At 33.8% G+C, this 27216-nt stretch overlaps 10 protein-coding genes and 2 non-coding genes across 12 annotated transcripts; 4 read left to right on the top strand and 8 right to left on the bottom strand.

Annotated features, from left to right (window-relative positions):
- Positions 1–21: 21 nt before the first annotated feature.
- PHYBLDRAFT_170286 (hypothetical protein) lies at positions 22–3556 on the top strand (the record flags this gene model as incomplete). Its single annotated transcript, XM_018436308.1, has 10 exons — positions 22–191; positions 261–346; positions 425–741; positions 1422–1687; positions 1736–1927; positions 1987–2257; positions 2321–2694; positions 3051–3136; positions 3223–3271; positions 3442–3556. 10 exons carry the CDS (start codon positions 22–24, stop codon positions 3554–3556), a joined length of 1926 nt encoding a protein of 641 aa, XP_018289669.1.
- A 478-nt stretch (positions 3557–4034) lies between these two features.
- Positions 4035–5574, bottom strand: PHYBLDRAFT_70039 (hypothetical protein; the record flags this gene model as incomplete). The annotated part of the gene is made up of 6 exons (XM_018442203.1): positions 4035–4112; positions 4207–4452; positions 4482–4510; positions 5136–5210; positions 5459–5475; positions 5555–5574. The coding sequence occupies 6 exons, from the start codon at positions 5572–5574 to the stop codon at positions 4035–4037; spliced, it is 465 nt and encodes a 154-aa protein (XP_018289668.1).
- PHYBLDRAFT_t173 lies at positions 4125–4207 on the bottom strand. Its single transcript has one exon. It is a non-coding gene; the product is annotated as a tRNA-Leu (tRNA).
- Positions 5575–5904: 330 nt separating the features above from the next.
- Positions 5905–6958, top strand: PHYBLDRAFT_147376 (hypothetical protein; the record flags this gene model as incomplete). Its single annotated transcript, XM_018431856.1, has 3 exons — positions 5905–5998; positions 6276–6579; positions 6694–6958. 3 exons carry the CDS (start codon positions 5905–5907, stop codon positions 6956–6958), a joined length of 663 nt encoding a protein of 220 aa, XP_018289667.1.
- Positions 6959–7094: 136 nt separating this feature from the next.
- PHYBLDRAFT_147375 (Homeodomain-like DNA binding domain-containing transcription factor) lies at positions 7095–8387 on the bottom strand (the record flags this gene model as incomplete). Its single annotated transcript, XM_018431855.1, has 5 exons — positions 7095–7247; positions 7320–7529; positions 7600–7905; positions 7962–8203; positions 8267–8387. 5 exons carry the CDS (start codon positions 8385–8387, stop codon positions 7095–7097), a joined length of 1032 nt encoding a protein of 343 aa, XP_018289666.1.
- Positions 8388–8925: 538 nt separating this feature from the next.
- Positions 8926–9381, top strand: PHYBLDRAFT_147374 (hypothetical protein; the record flags this gene model as incomplete). Its single annotated transcript, XM_018431854.1, has 5 exons — positions 8926–8943; positions 9004–9041; positions 9112–9172; positions 9236–9280; positions 9355–9381. 5 exons carry the CDS (start codon positions 8926–8928, stop codon positions 9379–9381), a joined length of 189 nt encoding a protein of 62 aa, XP_018289665.1.
- A 2035-nt stretch (positions 9382–11416) lies between these two features.
- PHYBLDRAFT_147373 (hypothetical protein) lies at positions 11417–11744 on the bottom strand (the record flags this gene model as incomplete). The annotated part of the gene is made up of 2 exons (XM_018431853.1): positions 11417–11481; positions 11591–11744. The coding sequence occupies 2 exons, from the start codon at positions 11742–11744 to the stop codon at positions 11417–11419; spliced, it is 219 nt and encodes a 72-aa protein (XP_018289664.1).
- A 2392-nt stretch (positions 11745–14136) lies between these two features.
- On the bottom strand, positions 14137–15540 carry PHYBLDRAFT_170283 (hypothetical protein; the record flags this gene model as incomplete). The annotated part of the gene is made up of 3 exons (XM_018436307.1): positions 14137–14602; positions 14645–15365; positions 15420–15540. 3 exons carry the CDS (start codon positions 15538–15540, stop codon positions 14137–14139), a joined length of 1308 nt encoding a protein of 435 aa, XP_018289663.1.
- A 240-nt stretch (positions 15541–15780) lies between these two features.
- On the bottom strand, positions 15781–16722 carry PHYBLDRAFT_147371 (C2H2-type zinc finger transcription factor; the record flags this gene model as incomplete). Its single annotated transcript, XM_018431852.1, has 2 exons — positions 15781–16098; positions 16147–16722. 2 exons carry the CDS (start codon positions 16720–16722, stop codon positions 15781–15783), a joined length of 894 nt encoding a protein of 297 aa, XP_018289662.1.
- Positions 16723–18443: 1721 nt separating this feature from the next.
- On the top strand, positions 18444–19034 carry PHYBLDRAFT_170281 (hypothetical protein; the record flags this gene model as incomplete). The annotated part of the gene is made up of 3 exons (XM_018436306.1): positions 18444–18570; positions 18596–18754; positions 18958–19034. The coding sequence occupies 3 exons, from the start codon at positions 18444–18446 to the stop codon at positions 19032–19034; spliced, it is 363 nt and encodes a 120-aa protein (XP_018289661.1).
- A 4260-nt stretch (positions 19035–23294) lies between these two features.
- PHYBLDRAFT_t172 lies at positions 23295–23377 on the bottom strand. The gene has a single exon. It is a non-coding gene; the product is annotated as a tRNA-Leu (tRNA).
- A 3508-nt stretch (positions 23378–26885) lies between these two features.
- On the bottom strand, positions 26886–27127 carry PHYBLDRAFT_147367 (hypothetical protein; the record flags this gene model as incomplete). The annotated part of the gene is made up of 2 exons (XM_018431851.1): positions 26886–27029; positions 27104–27127. The coding sequence occupies 2 exons, from the start codon at positions 27125–27127 to the stop codon at positions 26886–26888; spliced, it is 168 nt and encodes a 55-aa protein (XP_018289660.1).
- Positions 27128–27216: the final 89 nt, after the last annotated feature.

The following is a 27216-nucleotide window of genomic DNA, read 5'->3' as shown; positions in this document are numbered from 1 at the left end:
TTCAATCTTTGATAGTCACTAATGCAATCAATGCAAAGAGCGCCACACCAATTTAAAAAAGCCAAGAGTTGTAGAGCTCAATGCTTTAAGAACCGTCATAGAAGACATAATGATATCCAGACTTCACAGACCACACCTGTTCCTGGACAAGTCAATGTTGTTTTGAACACTGTCTCAAACGACACTATCAAGTAAGACTACAAATCACATACATACTATTAGAAAGTGTAATTAATTATATTGTTATCTTCATAAACAAGCAGAGAACATGCTGATGCAATCGAAGATCAGATCATGGATACACTCAACAGTGAAGATAACGATGATCCAATTATGAATATCTTCAGTAATAATGATAATGATGAGTCTATGATAAGATATATATATATATATACATGTCTTATTATATAATGCTAATTATTAGTTACCTTGTTAAAGTATGATGCAGAACTTAGCAACGACATGGATATCATTGAAAACGAAACATCTCCTTTGGTTCTTGACTTCAGTCAGCCTGCACATAACCCTGACAAAGACGATGCAAAGAATCTTGAGTTTCTCAAGATCATTAACGATTTTGGTATCTCCTGCAATGCCCATGAAATGATAGTCAAGCATTTCAACAGCATTTTGGAAACGTCAACTTGCATTACATACAGAGCATGTACTCCTCATCTTGGCAAAAAGCTTTTGAAGAGTTTCTCTGGTGTTGAAGAGACAGTTCATGATATCTGTCAGAGGGTATGTATGCTTTTTACCAGTCCATCCCAGACTGAGTGCTCCAACTGTGGACAAAGCTGGTACAAAACAAGACGTGGAGAAATCGAGGGTGGTGATCTGGTTGCTGCTGCCACAATGATACAGCTTCCATTGGCAAGACAACTGGCTCTTGCGTTAGCCAACAAGAATACAAGAGCAGATATGCATTACTGCCATAATCATGAGTCAAGCTCAGATGGAAGTAAAACCAATGTGTTTGATGACCAGGTTTACCAGCAAGCAAAACATCTGTTTTCTGGAAAAGATAACATTACAATTTCGTTGTCTGTTGATGGATTCACACCACACAATGTTCCTGGTTCTGTAACGATCCTCCATGCCACCATTCTTAACCTGAATCCCATGGTCCAGTATGAGAGAAGCAGAATGCTCCAGATTGCAATGATCCCAGGTCCAGGTGCACCTGCCAATTTCTGGTCGTTCATGGAACCAACAATGAAAGAGCTCCTGGTGTTGGAGAGCAAAGGGATGGTCGTCAAGACACCAAACAAGACCATTCGTGCCAAGGTACATGTCTTAATGGTCACTGGTAACATTCCCGCCTTAGCAAAGTTGGCATGTCATTCTGGACATATGAGCAAAGACGGTTGCCGTATCTGTCATGTTGTCGGCCAATGTCCCAAGCACGAACAATACTTCAGAACTTTGCCCAGCACCAATATCCGTATGCTGGAAAGTTTCCAGAATTTTTCCCAGGCCAGTGCATCCAGCTGCAAAGGGTTAAACGGACAATCCCCCTGGCAACATTGAAGGTATTCTCTGGACCATTGTTTTTTGCCCTCGATGAAATGCATGGACTTTGCCATGGAATAAGCAAGCAGGTCTGGGGTTTGGTTTCTGGTACCTATGGAACAGGCTATTGTTTTGCTCTTTCTTCTGGTGTTTGGAAGGAGATCGGTACAGCAATGTACAAAACAAGAAATAACATCCCTATATCCTTCCATGGCGATTAGAGGGATGTATACAAGAACCCCGGGTCGTTCAAGGCCACCAATTGGGCAGACTTTCTTCTGTTCGTCATCCCTATGCTGGTGGCAGAGCATATTGGAGATGCAACTGCCTGGAACGCATTACTTGGCTTGGTCCAAGCATGTAACTTACTCATGAGCTGGGAGTTATCAGCAGAGGAACAAACCTCTATCAAAAGGTATATTTTAGTAAAAGCTATGTGTTATTCTATTATTTATTCTAACTATTTTTCTTCAGTAAACTTGAAATATGGAACATGTACCTGGAATTGCTGCTTACAAGTGGAAAAATCAAAATCAATATTTTCACTATAAACCAGCATCTTCTTCAGCACTATCCTCTCATAATTGACGCATACAGCCCACCTCATGCATATAGCACCAGATCCGTGAAACGGGCAATCAGTGAATACTCAAGGGCTATCAAGAGTAATTCTGCTATAAATGTTAACACTGGAAATATCATGCTTGGCTTAGCACAAATACGACAAGCAGAGGCCAGAGCCACTGTCATGATTACAGAAGCAAGAACAGCACGACACTTACAATATGAAGATTCCACTGCTGGTTAGCTGTTGACAGATGAGGGTGAGCATGTTGGTGCTGGGTCTGATATTGAGTTCTGGGGGCCTTTGAGGAATAGAACGATCCAAGATAGTTTTGAAGACATTTCTTGTCTTTTGAAACTTCTTGAAGACTTCTACGAATCAAAGGGAGAAGAGTGTAGTATGATTGAAGCAGCTATACAAACTAGCCACAAGGCATTTGTCAATGGTTGTGTGATTGACTCTGCACTCGACCAAAATTGTGTAAGGGAGGCACATAACATCAGATTACAGATTCAGGTTGATGAAAACCGCAACATAAATTCTGCATACTCCCCAGTTTACAAGGATTTCTTTGGAAAAGTTGTTGTCTTCTTTGAGCACAGGCTCAACAACAAGAGGTGACTGCTTGCTCTTGTAGAGATTGCGGCAGTCCGTTTGGTAAATGGTATACCAGTTGTTAACAATGGGCAAATGAAGCCAAAGGTAGTTCACCTGGCAGATGTCAAAGAATTGGTTGGTTTGGTGAAGTTGGACGCGACTATAAATACAACAACAACAACAACAACAACAACAACAACATATATAGTGTGGCCAGAGCTTAACCGCGGCCCAAAATTGTCACTTGGTTCTCTTGCAGACCTATAATTTGTTTTTTTTTTGTAATACATTTTTTTTTCAAATTGTCTTAACATATTTTATTTTCTCAGCAGAAAGTTTAGATATTTTCTTCTCTTTTTCTTCTGACTTTTAATAGTCATCAAATGCAATCTACATTTACTAAAAATGTAAAGTCTGTAGTTAAAGCTTACTTTTGTCTATCAGGAGATTTAATTGTAGGTGGTCAATTTGCTTTTTGTCAACCTTTTCAAAAAACAGAGATTTTCTAGTTTCAAATTGAATTTTTAGTGATTTTTTAATTATTATAGGCCGAAAACATAGTCACAAAAGCAAAAAACCGCCATTTTTTCCCATAGTGTAAGTTGCAGAATAAATACCACTGGGATTGTCAAGTTTATAAATAGTTTTTAGATAGAATAAAAGATATTTTTTATTAATTATATTTTTTAACTATTTATACAAAATAATACTTGATTTCTAGCTAAAAGAATAGCTATGTTAATATATCTTAGATGCTAGTTATCTAGTAATATTTTCTACAAGTATATTCCTCATCTCCAACATCTAAAACATAGACAAAAGACCAATTGGCAAAGTCAGATCTTTTATTCTGAAAAGTCAACCATTACTGGTTGCTTGTAACTTCCGATTTTGATCACTGATGTCAACTCTGACAGATGAATAATCATTTCAAAAAATATATAAGATAACCCAAATTAAACAATAAAATCATCTTTTTATCCTCTCTCTTATTTGCTTACTCCTGTGTTATTAAAGCTTGACCAATTCGCCTACGTTTGTCGTTTCTGATCTGGGATGGTCTTCCTTTTACTATAGCAAAGTCAAAAGGTCAAACCCACTGGGGATCGGAGAGTATATGTAAAATCGAAGAGAGGATAAAAGGTGCTTTTTATTGATAGGAATTGAATTGTCTTATATAGTTTTCTAAACTAATACTGTGCATTATCCGCAGTAAACTATTATACTCTATTTAATTACAAGAGAAGTCCTTTTACTGCGGTTGATGCTCAGAAGATGTTACTGTGGTTAATCTTTACAAGACATTACTGCGGTTCGTTATCTATGAGGTATCTTTGACATACAGAACTGCTGCGGTCAATTATCCTGATTTCTCGGATTCATCAAAATAATGTCCGACAATTGGAAGATAGCCTAGATTAGGAACGACACCCAACAACTCTAATAAAAATGGTAACTGTGAGATTCGAACTCACGCCTCTTTCGAGACCGCAACTTGAGTGCGGCGCCTTAGACCAACTCGGCCAAGTTACCGGTTGTTTAACGCAACGTGTGTTGTAAATACATTTGGCTTTGGCTAGTTTCTGGTGAGGGACACCGGACGGTGGATTCGTTTGATGGTTTGGTCTGGCAGTGAGCCGTGACGGGCGGTACCAGACTCGTGGGTGTTGACGTCGACAGTGAGTCGACACGAGTGACGTGTCTCGAGAGACAAGAGTGGTCCCCTCAGGTTTCTTGGGAAATCTTGCTCCTGATACCTCTATACCCAAACCTTCCCACTACGGCGGAGAAAATGGTAACATGTTACCACTTTGGTAACATAACTGCCATTTTTTACTTAATAAAAAATGGCAGTTATGACTGTTATATTTTTAGAAAAGAAAGAAAAACAAAGTGCAGACGAGAAGTACGGTGAGACTTTGTTTATTAATAAAAAGAGATATGCCCTTCTATTGCTATTTGCTATGTGAGTTTATATAGATATTGCGTGTGTATTTAGGATAATGATATGAGTATATCATGTGATGTCTGTTTTCTTATATCATAGATAATATATTGTTAAGTTATTACCCACGCTCTTGTTTGAGTTATTAGTGATGTTGACTAAGGTGTGTGACCTTGTTATCGGTATATTCTTTATTTAATGATAGTGTGAGAAATAATGTATAATTGATACTGGTCGCTTATTCAATATGTCTTTGTCTTATTGTCTGTGCGCTCTATTTGAATCTACGATTATGTTGGATACAACAATGACTCTGTATAAGGTCAAAACAGGCACTGTTACCATTTTTTACTATGTAAAAAATGGCAGTTATTTATTATGTAAAAAGCCAAAACAAGCACTGTTACCATTTTTTTCATAATAAAAAATAGCAGTTATTTATTATGTAAAAAGCCAAAACAGGCACTGTTACCATTTTTTAAAAAAAAATCAAGCGTCCTTCCTTTCCTCTATTACATTCTTTCTTTTGTTCTATTGCTTTCAATTCTAGCACAACCTCTTGTTTTTTCTTTGCAGCTTTAACAGAATGGTCTGTTTTTTATTATACAGTATTGAATCAGATTTAATTAAATTGAATCTTTATTTCAATGCATGCTTTTTTAAATGAAAATGATAATAATAATAGTAATAATGAAAAACAATTCCATCGGTCACTCGCAATAAAAAATGGTTCTGTTTAGCTACTGCAAAATGTATGCAGTAAAACACTACTATTCAAATTTTATTTCATATACTTTGAGTATTCTAATATATCTTAGATAGCACTTATTATTTTTTACCGATTTCTACAAATATACTAATATTAGAGAAAAAACTTAAAATAAATAAATAGATATAATATTATTATAATGCTTACCTTTATATAATATGCTTACTTATTCAGTAAAATAAGCATTCACTCTAAGAATATATATATATATTAAAGAATGTATTAATATTTAAGATCTATATATAAGAAAAGCAATAAAACATAAGCACTATAGAAAGTCATTATTGTAGAAGAAGAAAAACTTGAGCAAAGATTCAAGTCATATTGTTGTGGGGAGAAAATAAAGCAAAATATAATATAGACAAAAGAATTCGTGAGAACTTGTGTAGGTTGTTTATTTCAAAAGAAAAGTAAAGAATGATAAAATTTGATTGTCTTTCTACACGGAACTATCTATTGATATTTATATGTTTTCTAATTTGTAATTCAGTGTGTGCTTAAGTAATCTTTATCACAATGAGTCATCTTCCAGGAGTATTGTTCTTCTGGAAAGATCCGGAAAGACCAATTGATATGATACTTCTCCAGTCAGATCAGTCCAAGAGTTTTGGTAAAGAAGAGCATTTATGCTATTGGTAATATTTTAGTATTCCGGCCCAGATACTCGGGTAATGTTTCATAATATTAGATAGTTGTAGTTGTAGTCTCTCAATTAAGTATTTGTATAATAAAAGAAATATGTAGATGAAATATAATGATGCCATATATATAATGTATATGTATTTGTATATCCCATGTCATGGTGATAATAATAAATAATCAATTATGTGTATGATGATCTGTGTATTAGATAATATCATAAAGGGAGATCCATTTGACTGGAATAGCTGAGGATATTATTTTATCCTTCAGTCTTACTCTCAGATTCAGCAGTAATCAATACTCATTCACAACACTTTCAATGACAATTCGTGGAAACGAGCCCCTGCCACCATCCGCCTTGCCATTGAAAACAAGACCATTATCATTTATGCCAAAACATGAATATGATTGTCTTGTAGGATACTATCAAGCTGTGTACAAGAATCCACAGATCTCAGGTTGCAAAGATGTAATTGATGACTCACCTTTCGTCAATGACTGGATCGAAATGGTGAAGTCCGTTGATCTTCTTGGGCAAAGCTACAAAGGGTGCATTGGCACAAATGGCCACGGATCATACATACAAGCATATTTCACTAAATGAACTGGGTCAGAACATGTGTATGTTGGAGATATTCAGTACCTTTTTGTTCACAATTTTAGGCCAACTGTTTCTTCTCTAACATACAGAAATCCCCATAGTAGTCAGCATGTATTTGCATTTGTCAAGTGGTCCAAATCCACTTTGGACAAAACAAGAGAATTAGAAGGAGTTGAGTTGTTACAGGATGAATTCTATAAGCAAGATTTTCAAAGCATCCTGCCAGTACATCGGATTCTCCTAACAGTTGCAATAGTAGATTACAAAACTACAAAAAACGTCAACAAAAAACTCGCGATTCCTTTGCCAAAAAAAATTTACTATTAATTCTCATACACACACTTACTTATATATTTATCTTCTATTATTATTATTTTCTTTAATCAATTCAATTTCAATTATTACTATTTAGCCCTACAACAGAACATAGTAAAAAAGAAAATGTTTATTCATTGTTGATTGCCTAATGAGGCAATGACTGGGACAGGGTGGCAGGAACAGAGCAAGGCAACAATGTTGCTGGATATCTGTTCATTCTTGGCTTTGTTCCCATGCCCGCATTTGACACGTGATGGGTACAATCAATGTCATCAACCATTGTCAACAATCTGTTGAACTGTATTTATTTTTATTAGTTCTTTATTTTTCTTGTTATAAAACTTATTTATTTATTCTAAATATTATTTACCTCTTCACTTCTCCAAGTGGAGTGAGCTACATGCAAACACCGTTGTGGAAGATTGTCCACAATCTCAATATCCAACTCACCATCAGACATGGCATCCTTCTGAAAGAGTTTGAGATAGGCCTTCTCAACAGGGTTTCCAGTCTTATATCCCATTGCAGCATCAATGGCTACCCAGTTGTCCATGTATGTCGACTTGCATTGGATAAACATCTGGTTATATAGATTGTAGCTTGAGAAAATAGTAATATACCAATTAATTTTTTATATAGTATATACAAACCTGAAGAGTACGACTGTTTGCTCTCCCCTTGCTGTTTTTCTTGGCCTTCTGCTCAGGAGACTCGTGAAAAGTACGATGACTGTGCTTGTACCTGTTCTTTATTTTATCACTTATCACCCATGGGTGAGTACCAGCTAGACGAGTCTGGGCGCTAATGTAGCTCTTCAAGTAGTTGATAACAGCTACGTTATCGCGGTAGTTAATCTTCTCATTCAAGTTCCACTTCTTCTTACTCTCGTTCTCAGCAACAAGAGCAGGGTCGTCAGACTCGAACTTCCAGTCCCACAACTTTTCTGCAAAGATTTCCTAAATACAGGTTGTTTAATAAGTTGTTGATACTAACATATATTAATATTAATTACCGAGATAATGACAGAAACCTCGGCATCACTGAGGGAGGTCTGGGGGACATAGGATGGCATCAGAGATGGTCCTAGACTAGCCATATGAGTCTGATCATTGGCATAGGCAGTTGCAAAGTCTGCAAATGTCGTATGTGTCTTTCCAGACGTATCAACAACAACGCCCATCCTGTTTTTAAAGGCTGCCATGTTGCTATTGACAGCAGCAATGTCATCCTTGACACCGTTGATATTGTTGTTTACTTTGTTAAACATTTCAACAATTTTCGTGTATCACTGATCTTGGATAGTTGCAGATGAGAAACTGGGGGCAATTTCTTGAGGTCCAACACGGCCAGCCAAAACACGGTTTGCAGAGGTAGATATACTTGCAGATGCTTTTCCTTTTCCTTTACGGTCTGTTTTTCTGCTGCTATTGGAAGGCATTTTTTCTTTATTGTATTTTTATTAAAGTTTTATACATTAATAAATTATTAAAATAAAATAAATGTATGGGTTGAAATATATTTATTTTTGTTTAATCAAAGATATACATACAAAATAAGTTAATATAAAGTAGATTTATGAAATAGCTGAGAAAAGGAAGGGATTATATATTATTTTCTATAAAATCCTTTATAACCTTGAACAACTTCTTTAATATTCAACATAGAACTTAGTGGTACAATATAATTTCGGACTATTCATTTTATTACTATTGTATTTTACTAGAGTCAATTCTCATCTAAACTGCCTTCTGTTTGAAAGCCCACTTTTTTTCTTCTTTTTCTTTATTTTTTTCTTATTTCTTTTTTTCCTGTTTCTTTTCCGCTTTATTTACTTTTATTCTGGTTGATGTATTTGAGTTCACACCCTGGTAAGCAATTTGTTTTTATTATTCTACTGTTATATTTATTCTTAATGTTTTTTCTTTTATTATTATTGTGATTGCTGATAGTATTACAAGTCTTTGCCGTGTTGATTAATGGACAAGAACAAAAAGGTAAAACGCGGTTATTGTGTATGTGCTTCTTTATTAATTATTTTCTTTTTCTCTCCTCAGCTCATCATAAAGACATACCAACAGCAGAAATTTATCCGGTAAGTCTGAATAATGTATTTATTTATTTTATTCTTATATCTAATTTTGTTTATTTTTTATCTCTGTTAGTACTGCCAACATTTCTATGTACCTGATTGAATGGCTTGTCTTTGAAAACCGGTTTTCTTTGGTAAGTAATAAAGCCAAACTTTATTCCATGATCTTTACTAATGCGTTTTATTAAACCTTTCAGAACAACAGTCAATGTGTACTATGCCTGGTTCTGATGAAAGTACTGGTAAGTAACCATATTATTTAAATTAAAGAAAAATAAATATTTATATAATCTAATATAATTGAATAATTTTTTAGCCTTCTCTTACTAGTGAAATACTGTAAACACGTGTTTCTTTTTAGGATTCTCTCGTATTGGAAGTATTTATATATTATAATATATGAAAGGGTTTGTTATTATATTAATTATGTAGTAGCTTATATATTAGATTAGACTATATATTGTCAAGCCGTACATATTATAAGCAAGAAGCTTTTTTTTTTAAATAAAAACAATTTTTCCAAAACAAACCCTATAAAAATATTTGAAATGAAGTGCAAGAAGTATTGCAGTAGTATGGCATGTGTGAATCCTATAGTTTAGCCATGCATAATTGTCCAATAAAAGTGTTTAGATTCGGAGGACAGTATATATAAATCCTGTTTCTTCTGTTAAATGATTTAATAGAATATCATTATTTCAGTAGACAGTTTTCTCTGTAAAGTAATCCAATAGAATTCTACTATTTCAGTAGATTGTTTTCTATCAAAAATAGATTTTTTATTGGAATCTCTGTTTCAAATCAAGTTTAATTTAATGTAACATCTAAAAAAAAAGATGCCATAATTTGATTATTCTCTCTGCGATTAAATAGTTTAAAAGAACCTTACATCTCTATATGGATCATTATAAGTTCAGAAGTTATATGGACAACTCACAGGTAACATAACATATTGCGAATGGAATCTATAAATGCCAAATTCCAGAATTTAATTATTCTGTCACTCAGAATTTCCCATACTATCGCATATGTGTAGAAATCTAATTCCCCAGTGGCAGTCAATCATTATTCTTTTTACCTTTAATGAAAAAGTATTCTGTAGCCGTATGGCTACCACTGACTTAAAGTTGAGACAAATTCATGATCTGTTATAAAAAAAGCAGATGGGTAATCTCTTGTTAGTAATTGGGCTGCAAATAACAATTGTATAAAGAAAGCAATCTTTTGAATCTTTACTAGCTGAAGTATTAAAAGATTTGCTTGTTTTATATGTAGAGTCAATATATCACTCCTCAGAGTTTTCAAGATACTTTTATAATTATAAATTGAACAAGTATATATAATAAATAACATTAAATAAAAAATATATTCACTTCTTTTTGCCAATTTGAAACTCATGAAAGAACAAAAGATCCATTTTGATGAACTGTGAACAAAGTTGCGTTTCTATTCTTACAGAGTTCTTCTATCCATAGTTTGACACTTTCTTTGTGATTGACATGTCTTCTTGAAAGCTTCACTACATAGGTATTGATAACATTTCTCACATATTAATAATCTATGAGAAGATATGCAGGGAAAAAATATTGGCAACCAGATTGCTCAAGCTATATAGCTTAAAGTCAGAAAAGACCAAAATATATTATAAAATATTTACTTCAAAAACTCGATCTTCACTCATTCTAAGCATATTCTTAATAGATTTCCAATCTATATTTTGGCCAACAAGCCCTTCCACCCATTGCTTTAGCTCATTGAGCAATCTGAAGGAGCCTATTTCCTCAATTTCAAAGGGATCATGATCAGGATGCTGCCAGTTATACTTGATACAAATTGTACCATCAGTCATAACATGCTTGTATATGTTAGCTAGGCAACCGATTTTTATAGATTTCATAGTTCTAACATGCTTCTGAACTTGTTGCAAGGAAGATGTTTTTTTTTGAGGTTTTTCAGCATGATCACATAAGCATATAACTGTTTTTACTTTTAAAGGCTCTTTAAAAGACAACCCAATAAAAGCACTATTTTTGTTATGGTCATACAATTGATGATAAATTCAATTGACATGCTTTTTTGCTACTTTATTCAATGAGTTTGTGAGCTCATTTTCAGATAAAAGAGTTAAGAAGGCAATAAAATCTATATAATCAGAAACAATACAATTCTTGTAATCATTGGCAATATTAAAAGTTGACATTTTTAGCTTATATAAGAGATAAGACTTTTAAGAGAGAGTATTAAAAAGAATACATGTAATAAATAATTATTTATGTAAAATGAAACACTATGAAATCCGTGACTTGTTTTTTTTATGGGGAAGTACTGTTACTGCTGCTTACAGATAGCAGAGTTTGTTTTTACCTTTGGAGACAATTCTAGATGACAGTTAACCCAGATGCTTTCAACAAGGTATGGATTGCTGAAGTCTTCACAGCAAAATCTTCACCACATAGTTATCTCTTGGCTTGCATAGTCATTACAAATTCTTTATTTCAGAATGCATATATAATGCAGTAGGCAAGCCTTTTGTCAATTTTGGGCAGATCTACCTCCAGAAACTGAGAAAGAAATTATATATTTTTGTCTGTATCTCTTGACAGTAGACTGCGGAACACCAACAATCTTTGCTACTTGAGCGGTAGACTTTCTGTATCTAAGTCTGACTGCAATTGATAGGGCTTTGTTGTGTGAGATAGGAGACATTTTGATTTTAAATTTGAGTAAAAGAATGAAGAAAACTCTGAATAATTTAATATAATATACCTATGTTTTTGCAGAATTGTGATGCAATGACAAAATATATTACATATGCAAAGTGTGACAAGAAACTCTACATTGAAAGTAAAAAAAAATACTTTACTCCATTTTTGGCTTATACACTATGGGAAAAAAGGAATGTTTTTTATAATTGTAACTTTATTTTTGGGCTGTAATAATTAAAAAATAACCAAAAAATCAAAATGAAACAAAAAATTTCACTATCACAAAAATTAGAAGTCAAATATTGTAGGGTGTAATACGCAAACAATATTATTAGTCTACAGAATTTTTCTTTTATAATTTCATGAGTTGAATATTTTTTCTTCCGAATAAAAGAGAAAATAAGATTTGGTCTTACTTCAAAGTTTTTTAATCACAACAAAAAGTTATTTAAGTAAGACAAAACATTGAAAAAGAAACTGTGAAGATTTTATTGAGTAATAGAAAAATAATTCTGTTAAAATTTGGTAAAGGCCACAATTTTCAGTATATAAAATGACTTTATTGAAATTTCAAATAAGAAAAAATGTATGATTTTTTGGTTTTTTACATAATATTAGTAAAGAATGCCTAGCAAGAGTAATCTTTCTAAGACGTAACTCAACCCAATGAAAATATAGACATATACACATATCTTATATTAATAAGCTACAGCTGTATTTTCAATTATTTACTATTAAAACATATTTCTTTAACTTATAAAAATAAGACAAACCAAGAGAGAATGACTTGGAATTTTTTAAAAACATTTCTATGAGTTGCAACATTGATATTAAAAGCCAGTAGATCAATGAGAATTTTTTAAGTCGATTTTAAATAAGTATGAGATTATGTTCTTCACATTGTTTCTTACTCTACTTTACTAACAAAAGTTTGTTAATTATGTGTGTTTATATCTAGTATATTTTTTTAGGAAATGTGTCTATATATTTTTGTTTTTGAGAAATGTATAATAGAAAATCAATATTGTACATTGTGATACAGTTATTCATCTTGGGTTTGTTATATTTGACGTATATGTGTAACTAAAGTGATACAAAAAGAAAGACAAGTCACTATAACAGTCTATCCAATAGAACACTGTTTCCGCGTAATAGGCATTATAAAAGATATAAAACAAATGTGACTAGATAAATTTTATTAGATATAAATACTCTCTATTTATTCACTCTTTTGTTAATCAGTTTTCAATTCGACTAATATCTCTTAATAAAACTATTTAGAGTTTCAAAGTACTTATCAAGCTTCTTATTCTCTCCAAATACAATAGAGTTTCATTAACTGACAATTAGCCTTTTCATCATCTAGTCAAAATGAGTTAAGAGGTAATAATTGCACACCTAGTTTATAAAGTGATTGAATACTAATTATGTTTTACTTATTTTTACTTGTAAAGATTCTAATTTTTACTAAATTCATCTCAGCAAACTCAAATATAAGCTTTAATTTGACTTATATTTTTAAATTTGAAATACTCATTCATATTTATATTTTATTAGATTGCTTTTGTACTTCACTATTACAGGTGCTTTTCACCACAAAAGAAATCAGAAACCAAATATGATTATGTATGGAACCCTAGCAATATGATTGGTCTAGAAAATTTTCTTCTGTATAATATTGCAAATTAAAAAAAAATCATCCAAATAGAGAAGAAAATAAAGTTCAAGTGAGATGAAATATTTATTAAGGAAATTTTGGAGTTGTTTGGAGTAACCAAGAAATGACTTTGCAAAAATTTGGAAAAAAGACCATGATTTTTAAAAAAAAAATGATATGAAATAAATTCCAAATCACTTGAAAAAACATAAAAATTTTATTAACTATACTAAATTATACTAAGAAATAATAATACTAAACTATGCTAAATTATACTAAGAGATAATAATAAAATCTATGCTAATTCATGCTGCAGGTAGAATCAATATGAACCGAATTTACTCAAGTTAATCATGTAAGTAGTATCATTAACTTTCATTAAATCAATCTTACACAGAGGCTTGAGAGAATCGAGTGGCATACAGTCATCAGTCATTTCTACTTTAAGGTAGTTATTTTTCATCTCCTCACTTGTGTGAGCAGTGGGCCAAAGAAAAGTAATCATTGAGCCAGAGATCAGTTCAATGCTGGGAGTCATGCCAATACTGTTCTTGATAACAAAAGCAGCAAAGGAATTGTCCTTTAAAGTAGTTATGTTGCTGGTGTCATTGTTGTCTGCAAGCACTTGAGATCCTCCAAGAAATAGGTTGCAGAAAGCTTTATCTTTATTGTTGTTGGGCTTGATAAATTCTGCAATTCCAGGTCCAGAGTACTCTTATTGTCTGTTGCTGTTAATTTATGATCCATTGGCAAAGATATGTTGCATAACCGCCTGCTTTGTGAACTTGTGGCAGATATCTCTCAAGGTGTTCAGTTGGTTGGTACGAATGAGATGCTCTCGAATATACTTGTTGAACTGCTCACCTTTTTCTGTCTCAAAGTTCAGGGCAGGTCCAAATCGTCTGATATCTTCTGTCAAATGGATCATGTTGTGAGTCTTTGGCTTGGTGGATAAGGGCAAGTGCTTCAGGTTTGCAACATTTGCCATATCAGATTCATGAAGTTTGGCAATTAATGAGTTCACTGCATGGTTAACCTGGGTGATGTACTCTTCAAATCTAGATTCAATCTGTCTAACAAATACTAATGAACATAGATGACCAAGTTCAACAAAGCAAGGCAAAATTGTTTCAATTTTTTGATTATCAGAAAAGTCCCTAAGTAGAGCACCAGGAAGAATCTGCAGTAGCACCTTAAAATCTCTATCAAGAAAAGATCCAGAGTGTCTCAAGAGTCAGGTAAACTTGCGAGAAAGGCCAGTCGAGATATCATGCTCCTTCAAACCATTGGCCAGTCTCTCCAGTTTGTCAGGGTGCGGCTTGAGATTTTTCTTCACCAATTCATTGATTAAGTATTTTGCAGTACCAAGCAGAATTGTGTGGAGAATCTCGACTGGAGTGTCCTTTGATGGGTCAAATGCTTTCAATTCGAGTAGGCATCCAGACGAATGGTTCATGAAACTAAGTGCCCTTGCGTTCACAGGCGTGTTCGTTCCTAAAACATCAGGCATGATTGTCTCACGTTTGTCAGTAGAATTAGCCATCACATAATGTTTCCAAGTCCTTGGCATGTGTTTCTTGAGAAAATATTCCTTGACTTCCAAAAAAACATTTCGTCGGAGCACACAGTAACATTTACGGCATGGGAGTAAAGTTGCAGGACCAAGTATTCCACAGAGTTCAGAGTGGCAGGGAGTGTCAGCTTCGATCAAGAGCAGAGGAGCCACGACCAAAACATATTCCCCATGTTCAGCAGAGTACATGACCATTCCATTCTCTAGTTTCTTGAAGTTTTTGACAAGTGTTGGTAGAAGAGACAGACCACTATAACCATTCCTCTTCTGGACAATGCCCAGTAAAAGGATATTTATGGCCATACAAAGTTCTTCATAGGACATTGCCGCAAATTTCATGGACCAGCTTTTGTACGGATTGTACTGTTTCGACCAATTATCTGAAGTGTCATCTGTAAAAAGAACAATAGGAGCAATTACTACTTTATAATATACATTAGTATTACCTTCACTGGGAACAAGTATCTTCAAACAATATTCCTTGTACAAGAGATCATGGTGTTTGTCGGTCAAGCCTTGAATACCTGTGGGTATACAAGTAGCAAAGTTTCTGGCTTTTGCTTCCATGTCAATAGTATCCAGGCAATCAACTTTAATATCTGAGATAGTTGATTCAACGTAACAGTCGCCAGTTGCATTGATACAAATCCAATATCCTCTTGCAAAAAGTGAGTTGTATGTGGTGTGAAAGGATTTAATCAGGAATTGTGCATTGTTGGGAGCATGTTTTAAGGTCAAAACATTGCCAGCCCAGATATCAAGAGTGTTGACAGTAAACATTAGCTGCTGTAAGTACTCGTTATCTTTTCATTTCTCGCCTTGCTGGAAACAGGTAGACTGGTCAGGAGTTTGGTCAGGCAAAGAAAAGATCTTCTTGCACTTTTCTGGATTGGCCATGAAAAGTTCGATATGAGTTGATGGCAGGGTGACTTCAGCAATTACAGTTGGTGGGTCCGAGGTAAGATCTTTTACTTCCACAGTAGAAAGTATAGGGATCCTGTTTTTCTTGTTATGCTGGTACTTCATGAGCGCATTCAACTTAGGGAGCTTGAATGTTCCTTGTCCAGCAGAGTCAGTCTGAATCTTGAGAAGCATGTTCATGGTGAACAAAAGCTTCTTCAGAGTCTATTGAGAGATTATGTTGTTGTTGCCATCAATGAGAGCACAAAGTACCATTGTCTGCAAATTGGAAAAAGGATGACAGCCTGAGATAGGGCCTGTCATGAGTTTTTCCGCAAGGTTAGCAGGGTCAGTTTCAGTATCAGTGTTGTCAGATTCGTTTTCCAGGTCTAAGTCATCGTTGTTGTCAAAAGAAGAAAGGTAGTTAGTAATAGAGTTGTAAAGAGCATTATGGTCTGATACATCATTTTCAAAATCAGGCTCAAAGACTTGATCGTCCTGATAATGCCTGTTATACTCATTGTCATCTTCATTGTCATATTCCTTGCCAGAAGAGTAGTCGTATCTGTTGATATCGACTTCAGTCATAAAGGGTGTTGCCAGCTGTTCTCGGTTCAAAGCTGCCAACAAGTCATCAAGCAAAGCATTCCCAGTTGAAGAACTAGGTTCTACATTAGAGTTTGTATGCTGAGTTCTTAGATGGCATTTCAAACTACTTGGTTTAGTAAAGTTTTCTCCACACTCATTGCACGTAGTATCTCTTGTGTTGATACTAAAGTTTAGTTCACCAGGCCTTTTAGGGGGTGGCGGTTTTGTTAAGTTTTGGTTTTGTCTTTTCTTATTTTGCATTGTAATAAATAATAATAAAAGACAAAGGTGAAAAATGACTTGGCATAAAATCGTTGAATTTATAAAAGTGCAAAGACTGATGTTTAATGTCAGCGCACCAATCAGAATTCTTTCTACTAGTTTTGACTAAGAAAAGCTTGCGTGTTTACGTCTTCTTTTTTCACTCTACTTTGCCCCAAAAGGTTGGTTGTTTTTACATGTTTTTATTTATAAGATATTCTAATATGTTTTGAGCCTCTATGAAAACAACATCATTTCTACATACTTCTACTTCAAAGGTATTTGTGCTATTAAATTAGTTTTATATGTCAATATGTTTATTAATCATAACAATCCGGTTTATACATTAGTTTTTTCATCATCTGGCAAAATAAGTAAAGAGGTAATAACTATAAACTCTGCTTATAAAGCAATAAAATACTAACTGTTTCCTATTCTTACTCGTAGGTATTCAGCTCTTTATAATTATGAATGACTTGGCAGAATCTCAAAGATAAACATTTTTAGACAAGAGTATTTTAAATATGGTTACTAATCGCTTTTATTCTCTTAGAGTCTCTTGGCACACATATCTTCAAGTTTCTTGACACTCAATACTTCAAGCTCTTTGGTTTTCATGTCATCTATGACACTGGTTTTCTATTGGAATAGCTAGATATATTAGCTTACTATATATCGACCACGTAATCCACAGACATTGGAGCTAGCAGTCATACTACTGTTTTAACCAGTAGTATTGGTTTGCTAGTACGCTACTGCTGCGGACTATGTGGCCCAGCCTAGTATTTTTTTATTTTTTTATTTTTTTATTTTTTTGCAATCCAAAATAAACCAAAAATAAAAACCTATTTTTTTGAACCCAAAAATTATTTGTAACAAAATTTATTTTGAGCTATTATTGAAACATTTTTTATATTTGCGAAAACGCATTTTTAAATTTGTGATTTCTTTTGACCAGAATTTATCACAGAAACTTGTATGTCCATATATGGTTATACATAGCCCCCAATACTCTGACACCCTTTTGGAAATATGATTACACAAGAAATTTCTCTGGTGGTATTAGATGCTTTTATCTTCAAGAATCATGAGTGATGTGGGATCTATGACCCTACCTTTAGATTAAAATAATTAGATTTAATTTACTATATATTTCTATTCATAAATTATATGATATAGCTATAGCTTAGTATTTTTTCTACTTTGAAACAAAAAATAAAAACTAATTTATTTGAAACATAATTTTTTTGAATTATTTATAATAATTTGAAAAATGTATTTTGCAATCCGTGATTTATTTTGGCCAGAATTTATTGCAGATACTTGTGTCTATATATGAGCATGTAAGATACATCTATATTTCTATACAAGAAATTTATCTGGTGATTATTTATTAAAGAGCAGAGTCATATAATAATCTATAACATACAGGAGATGAAAAAGTAGGTAAGTCAACTTCACTCTTCTAGGCAGCCTCCTAGGCAGACCCTCAGTGAATCCTTAGCAGCATCTCCTTTTTTTCTATAGTGATATCTAAAAAACTGGCTCACTGATAATTTCAAGTTTTTTCTATATAACTTTTTAATAATATTTTATATATATCGATACTAGTATAGTATATTCTAATTCTTTAACACACATTCTAATGTGTACTAGAACTATCATAAAAGAAGAAAAACTCAAGAAAATATAAGTTGCAGAGTACACATTGTGTTTATAGTATGTCTATTTATAGATACATTGGTGGCAGACACTATCTGAGATATAGAAGATGCAACAAGAGCTTGCTGGACAACAACTTGATTATAAGTATCAACCATAAAATAAATTTCAGTGTTAGCTTTAACAGTATGATTGTATATCATGTTGATAGTTACTATAATCTGTGTTAAGAACTCAACAGTTATTATAAGAGACTCTGCCCCACTTGAAGAAATCTCACATTGCTCAATTCAGAGAGCATCAACACAGCTAAGCAATTCTTGGGCGTTCTGTTTGTCTTTGCATCCTAATTTTCTTGTGAGATTGGAAGGTATGCTGTACTATTTCAGATATAAAACAATAGAACACAATAAATTTGAGAATAGAAAGATAAAGAAATACTTTGAGAATATATATAAGTTGTCTTTTATTTGTAAATAAAAGATGTCTTTTTTTATAAGAAAACACAATCTGCTCTTGTCATTAAGTCTTAATTTCTTAAAGCTTTCTTTCTTTACTATATTTGGTTATTAGAGTGTATTTACTGCTTAACTAGTGTCGGTGTTACAATTATGACATCAAGTCATAAATCGTACTTCTTTAGCTCTTAGCTATTCTTTTCTCTTTTATACTAGAGCTTTAGGACTTCCTACTAAATTAGCTCCATATTGATCTGACACAGTTTACCCAGCAGTATGATATAATTATCTTAACAATATTTAAGATATTATCTACAGTACTAACTGTAATAATTATTGGGCTAATTACTTAATCGTTTATATATATTTTATACTGACAAGATGATAGCTACTACACTATCCCAATATGAATATGTTCTTATATGTGATAAATCCAACACCCGAGTGTCTGGATCACCACATCTCCACAACTGTCCAAGAAGATTTAATGCACTTGAAACAACTTAATTCCTCAATCAGTACAGACCTCCCCCTATATGAAGTAATGGTTCAAGAAAAAAACTGTTTATTCCTAATTGACAGTGGTGCAAGCGCCAACTATGTTACACCCAAGATTGCCAAACATGCAAGCCAAGTATTCCAAGTCAGAGACTGGCAAGTCAAAACAGCTGGTGGCCACCACACAGAAATTACCAAGAAAGTCAACATGCCAATCTCACTAAGCGGTTATACAGACACAATCGAAGCATATGTATTCCCCATGAAGTTTGATATGATTCTGGGCCGCACCTGGCTTCAGCAAGCCCAGCCAGTCCCCAATTGGAACAATGACAGCTGGAAACTAGAGAAAAACAACAAGTCATACATACTTACACCACATGAGAAAGAAACAGTGCCACACCACCTAAATTACATCATATCACACAAACAAGCAAAGAAACTGACGAAGAAAGATGCTGCAGACTCATACTTACTGTACATTAAAGATAATGCTGAGATAATTACCACTGACCCAAAATGAAACTCGCTGGCCAAAGAATTCCCAGATGTGTTCTAAGATGAATTACCAGGTGTTCCACCCAACCACAATGTGCAGCACATTATCAATACCGGAGACGCTATACTAATCAGCCGATTTCCCTTTAAGATGAGTCCCCTGAAGCTGGACGAACTCAAGCATCAGCTCAAAGAACTTCTGGACCTTGGGTTGATAAGACCTAGTGCGTCACCTTGGGGAGCTCCTGTTCTGTTCGTGAAGAAGAAGGATGGTGCCATATGCATGTGCATCGATTACCACGCCCTTAACAAGGTCACTGTTCGAAATAATCACCCACTACCAAGGATCGACAAATGTTTGGAATGTCTCTGTGGATCTGCCCATTTTACCAGCTTAGACTTAAAAAGTGGTTATCATCAAGTGAAGATACAACCAAGTGACGTACCAAAGACAGCATTCAACACTTGGTATGGCCAGTATGAGTTCCTTGTCCTTCCATTTGGCCTCACCAATGCACCACCTACTTTCCAGAGTCTTATAAACCGTGTCCTTGGCGAATGTTTAGATGACTTTGCATTAGTATATCTCGACGACATTCTGATATTTAGCAAGACAGAAGAAGAACACCACCACCATGTCCACCATGTCCTCAAATGGCTACAAGAAGAGAAACTCGTTGCCAACTTAAAGAAATGTGAATTCAATAAACGTGAACTCATTTTTGTCAGTTTCCAAATATCTGCACAAGGCATCTTATCAGCACCAGGAAAGATCAAAGCTGTCAAGGAATGGCCGGTCCCCACAAATGTCCAGGAAGTACGCCAGTTCTGTGGACTTGCACAACACTACAGACGTTTTATCCTGGGCTATGCCAGCTTAGCCTCGCCCCTAACTGATCTTACATGTGGCACAGGTGCCAAGAGAAGGCCAATAGTTTGGACAGAAAAATGCCAAGAAAGCTTTGATACTATCAAGAACAAACTCGTGTCACCACCAGTGCTTCAAGTACCTGATGTTCATAAGCCCTACAGGATTGAAACTGATGCCTCTGACTTTGGTATCAGTGCGGTACTATTACAAGAAGGTGAAGACGGTCTCTGGCATCCTCTGGCTTATGAGTCCAAGAAGTTCTCTCCTGTGGTGATTCAGACACTTGGATGTTGGATTTATCACATATAAAAACATATTCATATTGGGATAGCATAGTAGCTATCATCTTGTCAGTATAAAATATATATAAACGATTAAGTAATTAGCCCAATAATTATTACAGTTAGTACTGTAGATAATATCTTAAAGATTGTTAAGATAATTATATCATACTGCCAGGTAAACTGTGTCAGATCAATATGGAGCTAATTTAGTAGGAAGTCCTAAAGCTCTAGTATAAAAGAGAAAAGAATAGCTAAGAGCTAAAGAAGTACGATTTATGACTTGATGTCATAATTGTAACACCAACACTAGTTAAGCAGTAAATACACTCTAATAACCAAATATAGTAAAGGAAGAAAGCCTTAAGAAACTAAGACGTAATGACAAGAGCAGATTGTGTTTTCTTATAAAAAGGGACACTTTTTATTTATGAATAAAGACAACTGATATACAGTCTCAAAGTATTTCTATATGTCTCTATTATCAAATATTTTATTTTTCTATTGTTTCGTACCTGAAATACCACAGGAGACATCAAAGTACTGGTAAGAGAAAGCTTTATTATCTTGTGTCTGGTTTCCCCTCACTTTGACTATGTTTACTCCAAGGTTCTGGCAGTTCCTTCCCTGGGCATGTCCTTCATCCAGTCGGCAGATAGCGGCAATACGTTCTGGACAGAAACAGTGGAGGTGTCCAGTCTGATCACACCAGAAACTCTCACAGTTGTCTCTACCTCCTTGTTGGTGTGGTCTTATGTCAGAGCGGTTGGCAGAGCTTCGGTTATTGCACTGGCCTGAGCGTCCCCAGTAGTTGGTCTGCATGGACCCCCTCCCCTCCATAGCATCAAGGTCCATAGGGGTGGGGCCATCATTGCGAACATAGTGTGAAACAACCTCTGGACAAGAAGTGGGGGCAGGGTGGTGGCCATTCTCAAAAGCGAGGGCAGTGCGGGCAGCTTCGGCAAGGTCCAAGGGTTCACAGAAGTGGACTTGGCTGCAGGTTTCAGGACGCAAACCACTAACAAATCTGTCCAGAGCCTCGTCCTCAGTCATGGACGGAATATCCATACGAAGATCTTGAAAAATGTTGATATACGACTTGACAGAACCAGTCTGGTGCAGGGAGCAAATGCGATCTTGTGCATTTTGAATAGAGTGGACAGGGCGGAAATTGTCATTGAGCAAACGAGTAAAAGTGCGCCAGTCCGAGGTTCTGGTACCATTATCTTCCAGGCAATGCCACCAGACGTCAGCATGGTCACAGAGCAAAGTTATTGCATATGACGTCCAGCTGTCATAGTCCATGTGATGCAGTTCAGCAAAACGTTCCACTGAATGAACCCAACCATCGATCTCATTGGCAGAGCGGACACCATGATAAAAATCCGGGCATTCAATCTGGACAGAGGAAGGCAGAGACACCTGAGTGGGGGCAGGAGTCGGGGCAGCAGGAGCAACAGGCAGTTGCGAACAGCAGAGAGCTGCAGTAAAAGCAACAATCAGTTTGGGCATGGTCATGGCAGCAGGAGCAACAGGGTCGGCTGGGACAGGAGGAGTACTCATGGGCAGAGAGCTGGGAACAGGTATGTGGACTGGGGAGTCGGGAGCAGGAGGTGTAGAGACAGGTACACCAGATAGTTTAGCAACTATGTTTTGAGCTTGGGTGTCCCAAAAAGCTATGCGAGATGGAGAGGAACGAAGACACTGCTCTTCAGGAAGTGAAGGTACAGTATGGGAAGCAGCAAAAGAACTGGCAAGTTCAGTGAGAAGCAGGGCCTGAACTCGTTCTTCGATTTCAAATTTCTTTTTCTGAGCATTAGTAAATTGGACACTAGTTTGGGCAGAGGAACTGTTCATTCAGCTACCAATTGTCAAGTCTCAATCTGGTATTTCTTTTCTGGCACTTGTAACTAAGTTGCAGAATCAATACCACTGGGGATTGTCAAGTTTATAAATAGTTTTTAGATAAGAATAAAGATGCTTTTTATTAAATATATTTCTTGACTATTTATACAAAATGATAATTGATTTCTGGCTAAAAGAATAGCTATGATAATATGTCTTAGATGCCTGTTGTCCAGTAATATCTTCTACAAGTATATTCACCATCTTAAACATCTAAAACATATATGAAAGACCAATCAGCAAATTCAAGATCTTTTATCCTAAAAAGTCAACTCTTACTGGCTGCTTATAACTACCAATTTTGTTCACCAATGTCAACTCTGACAGCATTGGAAGAACAACTCAGATCGAAAACAACAACAAAAATAATGCCAAAATATTTCATGTGAATGAAAAACGTGAAGAGAGTGGGATTCGAACCCACGCCTCCGAAGAGATCACGGCCTTAACGTGACGCCTTAGACCAACTCGGCCATCTCTCCAATGTGGGAGATGGCGGTGCAATGTTAATTGTATTGGCCGCAATACAAGTCCCTTTTTCAATCGATTTCAATCTTTTTAATCAGTCACACAGTCTCAAACCCCCAATTATAATTTTATATTTTAAGTTTAATTTTAATTTTATTTATATTAATTTTATTTCTTATTCTAAATGTTTGACTTCTCGTTATTTTCATTTTTATTCTTTTCCAATTTTCTGAAGACAAATTTCCCTTCCCTTTATTCTTTCCCGAAATTAGTTTCTCCCTTTTTTATTTTTCTTACTTTTCTTACACACTAAATGTGACGTTTTCCTCTCAACACTACTTTACCAAAATTATTAACTGTAGTTTTTTTATTTCTTTATAACATACTCCTTCCTGATCTTTTCCATTCTCTGTAGTTATGTATTATAACTTCATTTATTTTTCTTTTATGATGAATCCCAATTACAATTATTTTATCTATCTTTTTATTACAATTATCTCCTAGACATTAGTGCAACCTATTTTTGCTATAAATTTTATCCAAGAAATAGTATAAATAACTCTTCAAAATCAATCAATAAACAATTGTCAAATTTTTCTAATATAAAAGTTTTCTCTAAAGATGCTATCTATTTTCCCTGATCTCTCTTGTAAATTTTTCTTCCGTTTACTGTTTTTTTAGTCAAGTCTTTGTAGAAGATTGACTATTTTCTATTATTTTTCTATTATTTTTCTTCTTCTCAAATTTTATAATTTTCCTTTTGTTAAATTTTCTCTTTATTTTTTATTCTAAAATTACCTTAGAAATTCTCTTAGTTAATTTTTAATCTTTTATTCTCTGAATACTTCCCTTAACTTAGTTTATTTTACATTAGCATTATTTATTTCCTTTTACTAGTTCTAGATATTTTTTCCCTTCTGAAATTCCTTCTATTTTTCTCTTCTAGAAGTAGTTTTTCTTATTTAATTTACATTTTATTACATTTGTTTCCCAAATTCAAATAACCCTACCTCATTATGGAATTCAATTTTTATTATTACCTATACCTTGCCTTTTTTGTATACACTATACACACAACAAAGTACCACATGTGTCATTGGAGACACATAAAGTAATAACAGTTGTAGCCTCAATCCAAAAACGAAATTTTACCAAGTTCAGACTTTCTTTTAAAAACCCCTTTTAATTTTTCTTCAAAGTTTTAATTTTAATTTTAATTTCTTTCTTCTATTTTCAAAAAATCGCCTTTTTCTAAAAACTGATTTTCTAAAAATTAAAATCTTTCTCCTTTATTTTTCCCGAAATTGTTTTCTCCCTTTTCTTTTTATTTTATTCCTGCACACTAAATGTGACGCTTCCTCTCAAATACTACTTTACCAAAATTGTTAACTGAATAATTTTTCCCTTTATTTATAACATACTTCTTTCTGATATTTTTTTTCTTATAGTTATATATTATAACTTCATCTATTTCTTCTTTCATGACAAAATATTTATATAGTTATTTTTCTTTATATTTTTATTTACAATTATCTCATCAAGTTTTATCTAGCCTATTTTTGCCATATATTTTATCTATAAAGTCGTATAAATATCTTTCTAAAATTAATCAATAAACAACTGTCAAATTTTTCTGATATAAGTTTTCTTTAAGATGCTACCTATTATCTCTGATCTCTCTTGTGAAATTTCTTCCATTTTGTTGTGGTGGTTAAAGTTTTTTAAGAAGTTATAAGAGAAAGAATTCAAGATTTGAAATGAGGAACAAAGATTTGTGAAAACTTGTGTAGAGTTTGTTTATTGAGAAAGATTTTGTATCAAAATTTAATCAGATTTCTACACTGAACTACTACTGCTATTTATATTATTTTGGATTGGGAAAATTATATGACTGGGGTCCGATAATCAATTCTATCTGAGCCTTAATCAGAGCAATGTGATCTTGGGATAATTAATATATGATTAATTATATAAATGTGTGTAGTCCCAATGAAGTATTAACATTGAAAGTAAATGTGTTTATAAGTTATAATTATGCTTATAATAATTCACTAATGTATCCCATATTATGGTGATATCATTATATGAAATATAATCACTATCATGCATGCTAAACCTGTGTGTTAAATAATAAAATAATTGGTAGACACCTTTGACTGCAATAGCTGAGGTCTTATATTATTTCCTTCAGACTTATTCTCAATTACAGCAGTAGTCAATACTTATTTATAGCACATTTTATTTATTTTTCTGTCAAGTCTTTGTGAAAGATTGACCATCCTCTTTTATTTTATTATTTTGTCTCATTCCTCTTTTATTTATCTCTTAGTAAATTTACCATAGTTAATTTCCATTTAGCTAAATCTTTTACTCTATTAAATATTTTTTTCTTATAGTTAACTCTTTAGAATTAGTATTATTTACTTCACTTCTTTTAGTTTAACTATTTCTCTGATCATTCAAATTATTTATATTCTTATCTTAGTGTTAGTTTCCCTTTTAATTTCTTTAACTGATCTATTTAGTAACAAAGAGGCTATTTTATCATCTTAATTTATCCGATATCAAACTCAAACCCTCAATTTCTCTTTTCAATTTCTCTTTTTATATACAATTATCTTTTCTTGTACATCTTCTACTCACAGTTACATACCACACGTGACAGTTGTTGACACAGAGTGTTGTAAAAATGGTCAGCACTTAACAAAATTTTGGTTGTCCGGCAGTGCGGCAATGTTGCAGAATTCTTTGTGATTGTAGAAAAATTCTATTCTATTTGTTTTTTATTTTCTGACAGTGGCCAAGGCTGAATAGAAAGCAATTTTTCTATTCGAAAGCAAAACACCAATAAGTATAATAAAAAAGCATCATCTTGTTAATGATAACTTCACGCAACCACATATTATATGTTATTTTCTCACTATATTTAACTGAACAAATCAACCTAGAATTAATATTATTATATTTTCTTACAGGCATAATCATCTTCATGATTATGACTTAATAATTATTTTATTTTATTTGTACTTAATGATAGTAAACAACAAATCACATTTAATAGATCATCAATTATACAACTTTTACTATTTTTTTATAATAATTTTATTTATTTAATTATTCAACAAGTCAATTGCAAACTATAAATACCGCAATACTTGCATTTAATTAACATTGCTTTTTGTTTGTCTTTTTTCTGAAAACAAGTTCTCTTAATATTTAATGCTGTTGATATTTTACTTATTTGATTATCCAAGTATATTGAGTCAAGTCTATCGAGATGGATCAATAGTACTGCTTTTCTCTTATTTTTCTCTTATTGCTTTTATTATCTTTAATTCTACATTTTCTTTTGAGTTTGTCTTTTTCTCTCTTGTGGAAAAGAGAGTTTATTTCACATCTATGAACTCATACAAACCTCAAAAAGCAGTGATAATATATTACCTGTCAACATTTATCACAAATATAAGCAACACATGCATCATATGTCATGTGTGTTGTGAGCAACTCCAGCTTTTGGCCATGTCATGGTGTCCGGTACCAGAAGGTCAGTCTGCTAGGTGGGTTTGTCCAGTGGTTTGTTGTGACATGTCGTCTCAGTTTTGAGGGGCTGACGTCAATTGTTTGTTGATGTGGTGCTGTGCCCTTGGTGGTAAGAGGATAATTTTTCTATGCACAGGAAAAATCTCATTTCCATTCCCTGTTTCTTCAACACACAATAATTTTTCCTTTTCCCTTATTACCATATTTGTCCACATTGTACTCATTCAAAATTATGGTCATCCATGCTAGTAACATTTCTTTTCTACAATGCACACAATTCATCTTGCCAATATCAGTACTTTTATTGTTATAT

This window comes from Phycomyces blakesleeanus (genome assembly GCF_001638985.1).
Source record: "Phycomyces blakesleeanus NRRL 1555(-) unplaced genomic scaffold PHYBLscaffold_15, whole genome shotgun sequence".
In the NCBI taxonomy this organism is placed as follows: domain Eukaryota; kingdom Fungi; phylum Mucoromycota; class Mucoromycetes; order Mucorales; family Phycomycetaceae; genus Phycomyces; species Phycomyces blakesleeanus.
Note: the sequence above shows the minus strand (reverse complement) of the source record. Positions and strands in the feature narration are given on the sequence as shown.